At 43.6% G+C, this 16902-nt stretch overlaps 1 protein-coding gene across 1 annotated transcript in view; it reads left to right on the top strand.

Annotated features, from left to right (window-relative positions):
* Positions 1–16902, top strand: part of LOC118409197 (probable E3 ubiquitin-protein ligase HERC1) — a 241474-nt gene that overhangs the window by 197116 nt on the left and 27456 nt on the right. The window contains exons 50-65 of the mRNA XM_035810066.1: positions 516–791; positions 1359–1496; positions 2553–2615; positions 5184–5409; positions 6680–6885; positions 7574–7871; positions 8468–8640; positions 9212–9283; positions 10254–10429; positions 11309–11532; positions 12214–12273; positions 12489–12550; positions 13308–13496; positions 14342–14525; positions 15427–15685; positions 16238–16478. Of these exons, the coding sequence (XP_035665959.1) occupies positions 516–791; positions 1359–1496; positions 2553–2615; positions 5184–5409; positions 6680–6885; positions 7574–7871; positions 8468–8640; positions 9212–9283; positions 10254–10429; positions 11309–11532; positions 12214–12273; positions 12489–12550; positions 13308–13496; positions 14342–14525; positions 15427–15685; positions 16238–16478 (2847 nt within the window). The remainder of the gene's footprint in view (positions 1–515; positions 792–1358; positions 1497–2552; positions 2616–5183; positions 5410–6679; positions 6886–7573; positions 7872–8467; positions 8641–9211; positions 9284–10253; positions 10430–11308; positions 11533–12213; positions 12274–12488; positions 12551–13307; positions 13497–14341; positions 14526–15426; positions 15686–16237; positions 16479–16902) is intronic.

Raw genomic sequence — 16902 nt, 5'->3', positions numbered from 1 at the left:
AGCCAGCAGCCCAAACCTCTCAACCCTTCCCAAACTTTCTGGGAGAATGACACTTTTCTGACTTTTCTGTCTGAATTCCCAGGTGTTATATTGGGCTGTGGTAAGTATGCTGACATGCTGCTTGTGCCCAAAGTTCCTGGTGGAAGCCAGCAACTAAAACCTGTCAAACCTTGCAGGGAGAATGACACTTTTATGACTTTTCTGTTTAAATCTTCAGGTGTGATAATGGGCTGTGGTAAGTATGCTGAGATGCTGCTTGTCCCCAAAGTGTCCGGAGGAAGCCAGCAGCCCAAACCTGCTGTGCCATCCCATGAGGAGCAGCTAAAGAAAACTTTTCCAACTTTTTGGAAGGACACTTTTCTAACTTTTCTATTTGAATCCAGAGTGTATTAATGGGCTGTGGTAAGTATGCTGAGATGCTGCTTGTCCCCAAAGTCACTGAAGTGAGTCAGTCATCAACCCAAACCTGTGAAACCCTCCCAGGAGAAAACTTTTCTGTCTGTTTGAATCCCTAGGTGTCATCATGGGCTGTGGTAAGTATGCAGAGATGCTGCTTGTCCCCAAAGTCCCCGGAGGAAGCCAGCAGCCCAAACCTGCCGTACCGTCCCACGAGGAGCATCTGAAAGAGACGATGCGAGGAGTGATGCGACTGATGGTGAACCGTGCCGTGATCGCCTCGCCCGTGAAACGTAACGTCACCATGGCGGAACTCGAGCGTGCCCACTCCATGCTGCTCAAGCTGGCTGTCAACGCGGCCGCAGAGGAGGGGTCGGACATACGCACAAAAATAGGTGAGATACATTGTAGAAGGTTTATACAAATGTATGAATGTTTTGCAAATCAGTTTGTCTATTCCATGGTATTAAAGACAACTTTTCAAGTGATACAGTCAAACCTGTAGCAGAGGAGGGGTCGGACATACGCACAAAAATAGGTGAGAATCTTCGGTGTAGGAGGTGCATTGTAGATCCAAATCTTTGAATGTTTTGCAAATCAGTTTGTTTATTCCACACTAAAGACAACACTTTTCAAGTGATACAAAAATGTACAGTCAAACCTGTACAAATGACCACCTCGTCTAGATAATTTTCCCTGACCACCTGTCCACATAGACCAAATTTTCTCAGTCCCTTGAGTGATCTTCAATGGCAGTTTTGACTGTATTAATTGTAATAGATAGAATGCTACAATGTACATGTAGGCAGGCATTGATTTTAAGATTGCAAGTTCTTAAAGTAATATACAATTTAAATTGAAAAGTGCAGGTTATTATTTTGCTGGAGCCACCTCTCTGTTTTCTGGTGTGATTCTTTTCTCCTGTTTTTCCTGTGTGTCCTCTGTCTGTGTTTCCTGGCCAGGCCGGAAACTGGTCATGGCCTTTAGGAAGAACAGAGGCCAGTTCTCGAGCTATGACACTCAAGAGGGGGATCCGAACCAAGGGGGTACCCCCCTGGTCTGCCAGGGGGCAGAGGGGGGCGAGGGCCAAGAGCACCAGGGTAAGAAAACTCTCCCTGGAGAACTTGTCGCATGGTTGCACTCTCAAAACTGTACGTCATCACCACTGCGCGCTTGAATGGCCCCATCTGAGTTGTATAATGGTTTCACATGCAAAAAACATTGCACAAAAAAGTTTTCCTATATATATTGCCCATCTAACGGCACTCTGTTTGTTTCCACCAACTGTTGCAGTGCCTTTGCGAACTGTTCCGACTTTTTGGCCATGCGTTGCAGCCACATTGAACTTGGTTTTGTTGCATGCCTGATTTGTTCTGTTGAATGCATCAGCTGAGGGCTAATAGTTTTGTGGCTGCTCCAATTTGTAAACATTTCCTCGCAAAAGGCATCCTTAGGAAAGTCCTCTTGGGCCTTACCTAGTACTGGGTCAAGTGTAGGATCATATACCTAATAGATAGTATTCAAAACTGCATCAATCTGAAAAAAGGGTGCTTCTTGTCCATTGAAGACATCAAAGGTAAAAATCATAAAGCAACATCTTAAAATCTATTTGTGGCCCTAAAACTTAACAATATGTGAAACTTCACCAACAAAAAAAAATGTAACTTTAGAGGCCACCATCAGGCAAACACAGTTAAACTCAAGTGTAATGAAATCAAATCAAATCAATACAAATCGTCATCCTATAGCTGTCGATCCCACCACATAAAGTGTAATGAAAGCTGTTTGAAACATTAAGTTATACCCAGCACTTTCCTTCAGTTGATATGTATGTAGAATTAGTGGAATCTGATCTTGTTGTAATAATTGAAGTTGATGCTCACAAATTGTCACCCTGACACAAAGCTGTTATCAAGTGAAACCCAGAACTTGCCTTCAGTTGATCATGATCTTTCATATGTGACAAATAAATGGTCATCCTCACCCCAAGCTATGTAGTTGTAGCACCTGCCGCACAAAATGTATTGAAAGATGTTTGATACAAGTTATACCCAGTACTCGCCTTCAGTTGATACCGATGTACATGTAGAAGAATTAGTAGAATTTGGTTCTAACAGTTGTGGTCCTGACCCCAAGCTCTGTGCGTCCCCTTTCAGCCAGTCGTGCGCCTCTGTGCAGTATGGAGGATATAATGAGTGAGGCCGATGATAGCCCGGAGGGTAAGGCTTCTGAATCAGGGAGTGTTCACTTTGGGAAGACAGGGACTTTGCTGACAAAGCCTTAGATGTATAGGAACAGCGACAAACAATTTGTGATATTATGAAAAACAGTATAAACAAACAAACAAACAAACAAACAAACAGGATCAGTGGAGACATTATACACATGCTCATATACAGCTTCAAACACTGCACTATTACATAATTTGATATTGAAAAAATTTTTTTTTTTTAAACTGTAAATTGAATTGTAGAGCCTGTCAGAGAACATACAGGTAATGACAGTATGTTAGAAAATGAATGATCTGGCTTATTTGAAGTTGTTTACAAAGTTTGAGTGCGTAAAGTCAAAGAACCTTGCCTGCTGTTTTCCCTTTGACTCTGGGTTGAGTAAAGCTTGCCATAAAGTAAGTCATTACAAAACTGAGAGTCCGTCTGAGCATCTTGGAGTTTTCTCTTACACAACCAGTAAAAGTTGATCAATTCCTCAGAGCTTTCAAATAGAAGTGAGAGTCGGAGCCTTTGCTAGCCAAGTCCTTTGTGCAAAGTTGGAACACTCTCTCCAGCCTGGTAGACTGCCCAGTTTAACCACAGGAAGAGCCTGTTGAGCCAGCCTGCAGTCCTGTGCTCGAGGTTGCTGCTTGCTCCCATCCTGTAATGTCTGCTCATCATCATTGCCTGCTGTTGTTTGTTGTGCCATCATTAACGACCGTACGTACACGATTGTGAACATGGTACCCCTTCTTTCAGGTGTACTGACTGACACAGTAGTTGAGTAGATTCCTCTTTCTCTAATGGAACAATTTTTCCCCTGTTAACCGAGTCACGTAGGTACATGTAGGCCTCACAGTAACCTGGATACCAGCTACAATGTTCCCCCTCTGGCAAGTAAAGCAAAGTTTTTCCTCGTGGGCAAATTCATTCCTGCATTCAGTCAAACAATTCTCAAAGAGTTGTAATACTGGCCATCTATGGCTGTATACTATAAATGGTGAAATATTTGCAGTGGTTTTATTTTTGAAATTTAACATTGACCTCTTATACCATGGAATCATTACACTGTGAGCGAAAATGCATTTTGTAATTCTACTGTAAAAGAGAATTATTTCAACTGCAAAGTCTAAACACTGTAAAAACCTCATTCATATTGCTACCTACAAAACAAAGCTACCATGAAATAAATGCATTTTACAGTATCATTTGTTTCATTACAATGCCATTAAAATCTCCAAACTGGTCCCCTCCACTCTGGTATCCAGGTTGGGCTTCCATGAACAGTAGTGAGACTACAGCATCCACAGAAGAGCGAAGATGCATGGGTGACAGTCCTGTAACACCTGTACAGTTTATGGTGTTACCTGTTCCTTAGATCATGCTGAGTTGCATGGAACATAATGGTTAGACCAATAAACTAGTAGAGGACTGTAAAATGTATATAGTTACTGTAATGGTTTGATCTTGATCACTCTAACTTACTATTGTACCAGTACTGTTTACGGTGTTACCTGTTCCTTAGATTATGCTGAGTTTGCATGGAACATAAAACAGAATAGTAGTGGAGTGGAATACTGTCAAGTTTATATAGTTACAGTAATGGTTTGACAATTAGCACTCTAATTCTTACCAGTGTACCAGTGCCAATCCTGTTTCAGCTATACCTTAACAGTGCTAAATGTATGAAATTACATAATAAAGCTGAAATCTATGTAACGCTTGTTCATCATTATCCCTGGGTTAACCTATATCCATTGTTTTTAAAAACGGTACGTATTTGTAGGGATATCAAGTTTCAAGCTGCAATATTTTGAATATATTTGAAACCACCAACTTGAAACCACCATCCGTTGACTTGATATCCCTAGATACTGCGATTTTATAAATACAACGGACATAGGTCAACCTGCGGATAAAGGTGAACTAGCGTTATATATTGAAAGCCAGATGCGTTGAATATTTTTTACATTCCGAGATTAATTAGATTAGAAGCTGTAGTGAGTGTTGGATTTTTGTCCAACTTCAGTTCAGAAGCTGTTTATAGGGTGATAAAATGTTTGGTTTGAAATATTTTCCAATAAATCTCATCATGACCCTAATGACATGCACACTGTATATTGTAGGCCACAGAAAATCTGTACTTAACCATGAAATGTATGAAACCAAATATGCTACAGACAAGTTTGCATGCAAAAACTATATATGAGGCATTCCTATATGTTTCATATGTTAAAAATGAACTCAAGCAGAGAGAGAGTGAGTGAAACTCGGGCAATGAAATTATAAAGTAAGAAATTATTAACTTGACTACTTTGGACCAAGACAACTTGAACTGGAAATAAAGGTGTTAATAAAAAACTACTTATAAAGACAAAACGAAACCTATTCTAAAGACTCATATATCAACCATAAATGATCATTACTTGACTTAAACCATATCAAAATGAACTCTGAATGCAGGTAAGTGTTAACGTATGTGTTAACAGCATAGACCCACCAGGTAGAGTTGGAGGAAGTGGCAGCCCCTGCCACTTGCTGTCCTTCTCCATGTAACACCTGTCCTGGCCCTTCCAGAGCTGCTGGAGGAGTTCCAGAACAGGAAGAGGCAGCAGGAATCCTCCACCACTCCTGTAAACACCAAGGCCGTAACCACGGCAACGTCCACTTCCTCCGTGGGTACCATGACGACCGGGTCAACAGCGCCGCTGGCCTCGCGTGAGGAGCGGCTGGAACTCCCGGGCGTGGCGGACGAGAGACCCAACAGCTCTGGGCCCTACCCAGCCTCGGGGCGCAGACCAAGGTGAGCAAAGAGCAAGTACTCTGATGGGTCAGGGTTCATGACCTGATGGGTCAGGGTTCATGACCTGATGGGTCAGGGTTCATGACCTAATGGGTCAGGGATCATGACCTGATGGGTCAGGGTTCATGACTTGATGGGTCAGGGTTCATGACATGATGGGTCAGGGTTCATGACCTGATGCATGGGTTCATGACCTGATGGGTGGGTTCATGACCTGATGGGTGGGTTCATGACCTGATGGGTGGGTTCATGAGCTACATTGTACTATTATCATGTTACAAACAGTTAAACCTGCAATGGGCATTCATTCCCTTAACATATTGTTTCATTCATTCAATTTCTGACATAAAATTTTGCTCTTACAAGCAGTTATACTATCACTTTGATTTTGTACCACACATTCGGTTATTTCCCCATTCCACTAGAAGCTGTGACTGCTGAGTGGCAGATTTGACAGATTCTTCCGCAGATTTCATCAATTTTTGAAGAAAAAATTTGTTCCCAACTTTGTGTGTTTTTCTTTTAAATCATGCTTAAACGTCATGCACCATACTTCAGCTGTGCAAATCCAGATAAAATCCAGGCTGACACAAATCCATTTTTGTGCAGTCACACAGTCATGCAGCAATCACAGTCTATTGGAAAAGGGCCCTTACAGTTATATGCAGTGCACCAGGGTTCTAACCAGTGTCCATTCTTCGGTCCTATGACAGAATTTTGCTGCTGGGACAAAAATTTTGCTCATTCCATTGGCAGGTTAAGATATTAATTGAACCAAGCTGAGTCTACCAGCAAAATTTGCCCCTGAAAATAAAGGACATAGCATGTCAGAGGGTCTAGATTTCAAAATTTCTAGGATTGTGGCATCTTTGACAGGACTTCCAATCAAAATGTGCAGGGTATGGAAAAAAATTTCAGGCTGGCTAGGACACTACGTTGAACCCTGAATTTTTTCCCGTCCCCTTGATTATGGATGGAAATCCTGTCAAAGGTGCAACGATCCTAGTGGGGTCCGGGGGCATGCTTCCCAGGAAAGTTTGGAAATCTAGACCCTCTAAAATGCTCTTATTCTGGTAGACTCAGCTTGGTTCAATTAATCTTCATATGCCGATTTTTGTCCATCCTCATCACAGAGGACGGAATGGGCAGCAAAATTCCGTCAAAGGACTGAAGGATGGACGCTGGCTATAACCCTGATTGCACCATGGATTTTTTTATTGCATGAGTGAGTGCTCCTAGTTGATCTGCATCCCTGCTTAATCTCCTGCAGCCTTGGCCGCATAATGCGAGGTCCCACCCCCCACATGCGAGCGAGCGTACCACCCCCCCTGGTCATCCCCCCTCGCCCACGACGCTCACAGACCCCGCCATATTTGTCTCCTAGGACGCGGTCACCTCCGACCTCGCCGACCTTTGGTGGCCCGCCGCCACCAATGAGGTCGCAGCTACCACCACGCCCTCCCTCACGGATGGAAGGTAAGACGCACCCCTTTCTTCTTATTCTACTCCTTTCATCTTTAACTGAGGTGATTTAGACTGAGGCAAGTAGCTGGTAGAGTAATCAGTACAGCTTTTGCTTTCAGCTAAGCACTCGAAGTCAACCATACTCTTCTCGATAAGTGTGTCGGGTACTTTTACGTGCAGATTGATGCCAGATGGCCCCATCATCTACAGGGTTGCTCGCTTTACATCACCATCAAAAATGATGAGTTCAATCCCTCACATCATGTCCTAGCTGGGGCCCCTTACCTTTCAGTATATAGCTCTAGTTCAGAAACTGTTTACATCATATAATTTTGGTTTAAAACTATTGCCAACTAATTTCACAATATCATGTTCATGCTGTCTATATTGTAAGCCACAGAAAAGCCGTAGATGACATGTTTAACCAGTAATGTATTTAACCTTATTCACTTATTTTATTGGTTGGAGTGTATGAAGTATGAGGCACTGTTATTCATGGTGACAATGTTGCTGTATGTCCAGCCCCTGTAGCTTATAGAATAATACCGGTAAGTCAGGTATATCGGAAGGAACACTGCTAACTGTTGTCAATGTTCCTGTTGTCCAGCCCCTGTAGCTTATGAAATGATAAGTCATGTCTTTATATTGAAAGGAACACAGAATATAACTTATTATTGAACTCGTTGTTGCTGTTGTCCAGCCCCTGTAGCCCCGCCCCGCCCCCGATCCCCGTCCCCCCCTCCCCCGCCCATCGCCCCCCAGCTGCTGGAGATGGGGTTCACCATGAAGCACATCCAGCGAGCCATCGCGGCCACCGGTTCCCGTGGCGACGCGGACCCCCGGCGCGTGGCGGTCCTGGCCACCTGGATGGTGGAGCACCCGTGTGAGGAGGAGGAGGAGGCTGCGCCTGGACCGGAGGGAGCAGAGGCTCAGGAGGGCAGAGGGACAGTCACTGATGCTGCTAGAGAGGATACTCCTCCAGATAGGACAGACAGGAGGTAAGCTTTTTTCATGCAACAAAAAGTACTGTCACGTTAGTACAGTCAACTACAAAATACAAATACAATATGAATCTTAAAAATCTTGAAGTTACCAAGCACCAAACTTTCAGACTAACATTAGTAAATCTGTGAAATCTTCTCCTATTCTTATATTATGTTGTGTTTTAGGTTAATGAATTCCAGTCATTTGTATCATGTTGTTACTGTGTCACAAAGCCATTCAATGTTGAAGCTCTTACCATATACAATGAAACAGATTTTACTTTACGCAATATCTTTTTATCTATTTTTCTGCAGATTTATTCATAATTACCAAAACTTTTCTGACGTAGCATAGCTATTTACAGTTCTACGTTGATGAAGATTAGACATCCAGGTAAATATATGCCAAAAAGCAGTTACTCAAGCAACTGGATATGATTGTATGACCGTTTCCAAAATCATGAGTAACTGCTTTTTGGCGTATTTACAGTTCTTGTTTTAAGTCATGTACATTGTACACACCAAAAAGCAATCACTCATTGCAACTGGATACGACCATCAAGTGGATCTGGTCTGATGTACTGACCCCACCCCTGTGTTTGACCCCACAGCCCTGAGCCAGAGGAACGACAGGAGCTGCGCCAGGAGCCCCGCCCCGAGCCGCCCCAGAGAACACTGTCCGGCCGCAGGAGCATGATGGGAGAAAGGTCAAGGGGCATGGCGGACATCCGGAGCTTCATGACCATGACCAACCAATCTGGTGAGGGGCACAGAGCGCGGCATGGTAAAGATAGTCAAACAGTTATCAGAAAGGGGTTCTATAAAGCAAAATTTAATGTATGTCAGTGTAATAATTGCAGTCTATCAAAGTTCTACTGGTAGCTTCCAGCTTGAAAAGCACTATTGCAACTCTCTGATCACAAACTGTCTGTTGATCTAAAGTTGCTTGTGTCAAAGTTGAAGAATTTTGCCTTTTAAGGAAATGACATCAAATTTACAAACTCCGGTAAGAGTCTCTACCGTCAGAATCGGCCAGATTGCGATCATGAACCTGACATACATTATTGTGGTGAATTATGATAATTATAGGTTCATTTCAATAAAATCACCCTGGTGTCTAACAAGGTGGTGAAGCACTGCACAACCTCTTAATCACAAACTATAAATTTTAAGCAATAGCCACAGTGACTATATATCTTGCACCAAAGCAGTACTAACACAAAAACCAAATGTTAATGCTACACTATTCTATTCAGCACCCAGAAACAGTAACTTCAGTAGTTTCCCCAAAAGTAAATGAGCTAGTAAATAAATAGATATCCCATATCATCATGACTGTCGGTGTGTGTATCCAGCCCCAGTAGCTCCGTCCCGACCCCGCATGGCAGACATTCGCAGCTTCATGTCGACTATCCCCAGTCACTCCGGTGAGAGCCTCAGATCACAACGTGGTAACAGTATTGAACGTAGTGCCTTTATCAAAATGGATAATATGGTCTAAAACATAGAACTCAACATGGTAACAGTATAATATTGACTGTGGTGCCTTAGTCAAAATAGTAGTGGTCTAAAATATAACACAACATGGTACATGTAATATAACACAACATGGTACATGTAATATAACACAACATGGTACATGTAATATAACACAACATGGTACATGTAACAGTATAATTATAGTATTGACCATGGTGCCTTTATCAAAATGGGTATGGTTTAAACTCTAGGATGTAACATGGTAACAGTGTCATAATGATATTGACTTTGTTGCCTTTATCAAAATGGGAATCATCTATAAGACTAGCATACTGGAAACCTTGAAACTTCTTCTGTGGTATTATTTTTGTGGTTACCAAACCTGTATATAGCCTCCATTGTCATTGATTTTTTTTTCATGTCTTAAATTCATGGTTGAAACAATTCAAATCACTGTTAATGTGCATTCCCAATCTTTTACTACTACACTGCAGTTCCAACCACGAAGTTAAGACATGAATAAATCAACGCAAAAGTCGATGTATCTCTGATTGCAATCCCCAAAGAGACTTGGACAGTGATCTCTGTTGACAGAGATGTTAATAGCAATCTGCACCAGCAAGAATTGCCGTCTCTTCCCTTACATATATTACGTTACAACTTGCATATATGACATATATAACATTGATAAGCCAACGCCAAAAAGCAGTTACTCAAGCAGCTGGATATGGTTTGGGAAGCAGTCAAACATTTCAGACACCATCTGATGTCTTTTGTCAGTTGTCTGAAACAACTATTAGTAACCATTTCCAAAATCATATCCAGTTGCCTGAGTAACTGCTTTATGGCGTATCTTATTACCTGGATGTCTAACCTTCATTGATGTATTGATAAGTCAACTTGCCCCTTCCCTTGCAGTGTTCCTCGGGCGTAACGAGGGCCGCGAGGCTGACGACCAGGAGCCGGGGCGGGAGGGCATCTACGACCGGCTGGCCCTGGACGAGGACATGGACATCGATGAGGAGGTGATGGAGGACATGTTTGGCCGGGAGATCACCTCGGAGAGGGAGATGCTGGGGCTGTGGTTCCCAGAGGTTAGTCAGACCGTCATTTAGTTCTTTATTGAAATTAACCACCACTTTTGTGGGGACCGGACTTTAAGGTTTGATCCACTCACTCCTAGAAGGGACCCTAGGCCTAGTTCGATAAGCATGATGTAGGGCTCCGTATCTAAAAAAAACGTCAAGCACAAGTACTGGTACAGATATCTGGGTACAGAGGTTTAGGACAAAGTTACCTATACTATACTGTGGTCTTCAATGATGAAAGAAGTCATGGAGGACATGTTGGGCCGGGAGATCACCTCAGAGAGGGAGATGCTAGGCCAGTGGTTCCCGTTCTTTATTTTTTGAAATTTAGCACAATTTGTAGAAGGCATAACAGGTGACTGTCACCTCTTCAGAATGTCAGCAAAGACTGTTAGGTTTGATCCATTCACTCCTGAAAGGACCCTTACTCTTTTGGTAAGTGTACATTGTGTAGGGCTGTGAACCTAAAGGTAACATCAAGCACAAGTAAAAGTAGGCACCAGTTCATAGGATTAGGAACAGGTCTTTATTTTTACCAGTGCAAATTGTAGGACAAAGTGTCCTAACTGTGGTGTTCAATGAAAGAAGTCACAGAGGACATGTTCGGGAGATACAGTTAGAGAGGGAGATGTTGGGGCTATGTAGCTCCAAAGTAAGAATTGCCCCAAGGAATGAAGGTGACAAATAATCACCGAAACGTCTAGGTATTAAAAGATATTTTCCGCCCAAATTTCTTGCACAGTATGCACGAGAGGCTGAGCAGGGTGACGAGCCTGTCCTGTGTGAGCTGTGCGGGACCACCACCTCCCAGTTCAACCGGCACATGCGCACGCATCACCGCGGTTGCATTGCCTTCTTTTTAAAAAGCATTTCTTGTTTGCCCAGTATGCCCGCGAGGCAGAGCAGGGTGACGAGCCAGTCCTGTGCGAGCTGTGTGGGACCACCACCGCCCAGTTCAACCGGCACATGCGCACGCACCACCGCGGCTGCGGGGGCAGCTGTGGCCGCCAGGGTTACCGTAGCAACGGTTCCTACGTGGACGGGTGGTTCGGCGGGACCTGTGGCACCGGCAGCCCGTACTACCTGCTGTGTGGGGAGTGCAGAGAAAGGTAGACTTGGGGTTCATTCCTATCAAAGCATTTTGGATAAACTGAACTTTAACTAACCAATGCTACAAATAAGTTGGGACTTACGCCAAATTTTCAGCTGACTCTGTCAGCCTTGTTCACGGAATGGACCTGTCTACTTTAGCTTCCCAAAGGTGACGTCCGAGACAAGTGACTGGGTCCACTCCATGAACAAGGCTGACAGAGTCAGCTGAAAATTTGGGGTTTTGGTTAGTTTAAGTTCAGTTTATCCATTAATGACATTTGCCGACACAGATGAACTTTCATGGTAAAACTATCAAAGCATGCGCAGTTATTCGTAATTAAGAAATTTGTCTGCATAAACAGTACCTGCATTCATTTGTAAGATTTATGTAATAACAGTGATGCCAAAATGCACACAAGGCATGATTTATTACAGTCATGCTTACGCTTTGGGTGGACATCCGATTTTGGTGCCGGTTGGCTCATTAACGCTAATGAGGACGATAATAATCTGGCGTGTCCCCACCGTAAGAAATGATTAGTGCTTGGTTTTAAGACAGTAGATGACTCTTACACTGTCTTAAGATCAATGCTCTAACCGCATGGAGGTGAGGGAGGCTCAAGCTCACACTAGTGCAGTCTTCCAGGTCCATGCAAGTACATCCGAGGTTGGTTCGTAACATCAGCCTTGCTTTGCAGGTACCTTGCTGAAGGGGCACAGAGGGATATTGTGTATGCCGATGCCACCAGTCCAGACAGGTGGGTATCCCATATGTCTTATTTATGTATCAATCTTGAACTGAAGCTGAATATGTCTGGGCCTGATTTCTTCCAAGGGAGCCCATAACAGAATACAAATTCAGTGGGTTATATTCATGACTTCGACATCATTGTATACAAAGTAAATGAACACCAGTGCTGATAGTGAATGATAAATGCTAACATTAAATCATTTATCACTGTTGTGTTTTCAGGTCCACCTCCAGTGTCAAACTATCTCCTGACCTTGTTGGCAGAGTGGACGGAAGCTATGAAGGTAAAGTCTCATTAGGATATTAACCTACTCGCTGCTGCCTAACCTTTTAACCAATACAGATTTGGTGCCAAACGGCTGCCTTAGTAGGGCCGAAGGTTAATGACAGTACACATGTATGTGTTTAGAAAGAAAGGGTAAATTTCATTGTCAGTCTGTACAGTTAACTATCGTGAGGTCATTTAGAAAGTTTTGTCGCCTTACTGAAAGTCTACTGGCCATCAGATCGTGCTATTACATGTACATCAGCAATACTGTAAATGCATTTGATTTTGCGTTAGTGGGAAAAGGGACTTTTTGCAGTGGTTTTAAGTTCGCGTAGCACCATGCACTGTAGTCTCTTACTGCGATGGAAAAATGTTCGCGGTGGTTTTAAGTTTAAGTTTGAAACAGCCACTGCGAAATCTGCAAACATTAAACCACCGCGAAAGTTTCTGCATTTATAGTTATTCATTTGCCTATTTGTACCAAAGGTGTTTTTGGTACTTGGCTTTTATGGTAATTGGTCACGTCAATGGTTTTCTGACATTTTACGGTGAAAATATAGCAAACAGGTATCATAAAAGCAGAAGGCTGGTAAAAAATTGAGTATGATTGTTTTCGCCCCATTAACTGAATGCAAAAACCTGGTCCTCAGACTTTGTTTTTGTTATGTTATAAGCACATTGTTTTTAAATCTGAGAAACCAATTGAAATCAAATTCTTGTGACCTATAGATTGACTAGTAATATCGATGTGTTTTTCCGTTGTTTCTTGCCAGATGAGATGGATTTCGGCGACCTGGAGGGGAACAGGTTTGCCGCCATCGAGAGTTTCGAGGCCATCATGGGCTCCCTGGGTCTGAACGATCGGCGGGTCGTCCCCGACCCAGTCCAGTTCACGGACAGCGATCCGCTGGGGGCCAAGTCTACCGTGGCATCAATGGCAGAGGAGTCCAATCTCTCAACAGGTACTCATATAGCTTTAGTCCCAGTTTGGTATAGTAATCTTCTTGTAGATTTTATTACTCATCGACTTTCCAGCTCTGCAATTCTCATACTCATTACGGTATATAATAATACCAGTTGTAAGTTGTACGGTAGGTACAAACAGTAAAAGATTGGACTGTAAGGTTTTTTTGTTACAATCTGAATAAAAGACAAAGGTTTGGTCCACTCAAACTGGGATGGACCTTTAGCTCTTTTTGTGTGGTGTGGTGGGATCTTTAACATGCTCGAAGTGTGGCTCTCCTCAAACACGAGGCATACAGCTTTATATTCTATTTGAGAGGATGTCCCTAACCAAAGTGAGGTACTCATTTGACCGTTTGACCTTGGGGGAGCAGGCGGGGCTATGTTGCTTGACCCCCGCGACCTTCACTAATAGATACATAATGTATTTTCTATGTCATCTCTACAGAGCTCCCCATGTCCAGCCAGAGTTTGGGACTGCCAGGACCTCGCCGATTGACCTTTGGAGAGCAGGCGGCCATGTTGCTTGACCCCCACAACCTTCACTGATAGATATTGTCTATGTAACCTTTTTCAGCTATGGGATGATGATGATGATGATGATGATGAACCTTTTTCCCAGAGCTTCCATCTGACCTTGGGAGAGCAGGCGGGCATGTTACTTGACGCCACGACCTTCTCTGATAGATGCATAAATGTATTTTCTATGTACACTCTACAGAGCTCCCCAGATCCAGCCAGAGTCTGGGACTGCCAGGACCTCGCCGATAGACCTTGGGAGAGCAGGCGACCATGTTGTTCGACCTTCACTGATAGATGTTGTCTTTGTAAACTTTTTCCCTAGAGCTCCCCAGATCCAGCCAGAGTCTGGGACTGCCGGGACCTCGCCGTCTGACCTTGGGAGAGCAGGCGGCCATGTTGCTTGACCCCCACGACCGGGCGGTTGCCCTGAGGAGGACGACAAGTGCTGCACAGATCCTGCTGGCGCGCTCCATGGTCATGAAAGCCCTGTCTCTGCTGTCCGTCAGGTGGGTTGTTGTTTTTCTGCTTTGTTTGTTTGTTTGTTAATTCCTGCTGGCACTCTCAATGGTCATGAAGGCCCTATCTCTGCTGTCTGTCAGGTGGGTTGTTGTTTATCTGCTTTGTTTGTTTGTTTGTTTGTTTATTCCTGCTGGCGCGCTCCATGGTCATGAAGGCCCTGTCTCTGCTGTCAGTCAGGTGGGTTGTTGTTTTTCTGCTTTGTTTGTTTGTTTGTTTATTCCTGCTGGCGTGCTCCATGGTCATGAAGGCCCTGTCTCTGCTGTCTGTCAGGTGGGAGATGTTTGTTTGTTTGTTTATTCCTGCTGGCATGCTCCATGGTCATGAAAGCCCTGTCTCTGCTGTCGGTCAGGTGGGTTGTTGTTTTTCTGCTTTGTTTGTTTGTTTATTCCTGCTGGCGCGCTCCATGGTCATGAAAGCCCTGTCTCTGCTGTCTGTCAGGTGGGAGAAACTACGTCTGATGATATATCCGATAGTTACCCAGAATCTAAAGTTAGCTGATAGCAACTAGAAGCAGCACTCCAGTCAGAACCTCTGAGGATGGTTTCCGATAGGTATCAAAACGTCAGCATGTGAGACATAACTGGTTGCAAAAAAGAAAGCTCCAGTAGCTTACATGTATGCTCTATCAACCTGACGAAATTAACACCAGTTTTCCTGAAAATTCGAGGTGAGAAAATTCTTGTGTTGAATGACAGTTAAAAACTTCAATATGGATTATGCCAACACAGATTGTTGAAAGCTAAAGATTTTAACTGTATTCCTCAGCACTATTTCTCTTAGCAGTAGGCAAATTTATGTCCACTGTCAAGAAAGATGAATGTTTGAAAGTCTGTACACATAAACAGAGCTTTCATGCTAACTTGTTTTCCGAATGTCCATGTTCTGCAGTGGATCGGCCTGTAGTCTGGCAGCAGGACTGGAGGCTCTCGGTTTGGCCGACATCCGCCTGCTTGTCCGCCTGATGTGCCTGACAGCCGCTGGGAGGGCGGAGTTCGTCATGGGAACGGACGATGCTAGTGACCATGGCAACGCGACGGCCACGCCCAGTGGAATGACCACCAGTCTGACGTACCTGAGTGCTGCTATTGGCTCTCTGGCTGCCAACAGCGCCGGCGCCTCCAGAATGCTGGTACAACTGTGCACACAGGTAAGTCACTTGTACATGGTTGATTGTTCGGGTCACAAACTGTTTAAATTATCATACTTTCATTATTATAATAGTTGATTACGGATGTCCTTGTAGTTCAACTTGTAGCAGCCTTGCGGTTGAGTTCAATTAGTAACCTTGAGACTTGGCTCAATCCCGGAAAGGGCATCTCAGTTGGGGCTGCCCCTGTCTTTTGGACAAACGTAAAGGTCCTGCCAGGTAAAAACGCTGTCTCAAGACTGACACAGCAAAGAAATCTGCTGACCTATGTACCACTAGACACTACAAGGGTCTGAATCAACAACAGACAGTTAATGATTAATCTTTTATAGCATTTTGTGCTGGTTGTTCTTGGCAATGAACCAGAAGTGAGGGTTTTTCTACCTAGCCTCAGGTTAATATCTTCAGAGTTATGTAAAACAAAGCCCATATAAACCATTGATACAAATAACATTTGTCCATAAAGTTCCATATTTTGCTAATTCAGTCTGAACGTATATCTCAAAAGTGTGTATGATTGTTGTGAAAAATCCATGTTCAATCCCTTGTTAGGAACTGATGTCTGCTGCCACCGGTGTTAACCTCTCCACCATCGAGGACCCCCGAAAGAGGACCTCCCGGCGAGACCAGGACCCGTCCAGCTCCGACCACAAGGCCCTGTCCTCTCCCAGCTTCTCTGTGACCCAATCCCTGGTGTCCCTGCTGGCAGGCACCAGGCAAGGCTCCTCCGGACAGCTATTCTCCACCTCGGATTCCTACGATGAGATGAATGACATGATGAAAGACCTGAAAGGTAACTACCAGTTTGGCAAATATTGCAAGAATGAACTGTTTTAGATTTTTAAATCTTCTGGATTTGTGAAATCCTCTGCCCAACTCCATAACCATAGCCATTGATTGTGTAGCCAAATGGTTATTTCAGTGTGTTAAAGGTTAAATGAATTGGTTAGAAGATTTAGTTTTGTGTGTCTTGCCACTTTGATTTGCTGTTAAGTCCATGTTGATTTGATTATGGATGACATCCGCGCGTGTATCAATTTTCGTCTGTTTCCAAAAATAAAATGAAAGTTTTCCATCATGCCTTTAATCGTACAAAGCAGCTGTAAAAGGAGCAAATACATGCCATAGATTAAAAGAAATTGAATGTTATTTCATTTGTATAGCTTATGGCCTCTTAAGATTGTATTCTGTTTTACCAGTTATGGGCAGTCCCTTGG

Source organism: Branchiostoma floridae, chromosome 2 (assembly GCF_000003815.2).
Source record: "Branchiostoma floridae strain S238N-H82 chromosome 2, Bfl_VNyyK, whole genome shotgun sequence".
Classification (NCBI taxonomy): Eukaryota; Metazoa; Chordata; class Leptocardii; order Amphioxiformes; family Branchiostomatidae; genus Branchiostoma; species Branchiostoma floridae.
The sequence above is the reverse complement of the archived record's forward strand: the minus strand, read 5'-3'. Positions and strand labels throughout refer to the sequence as shown.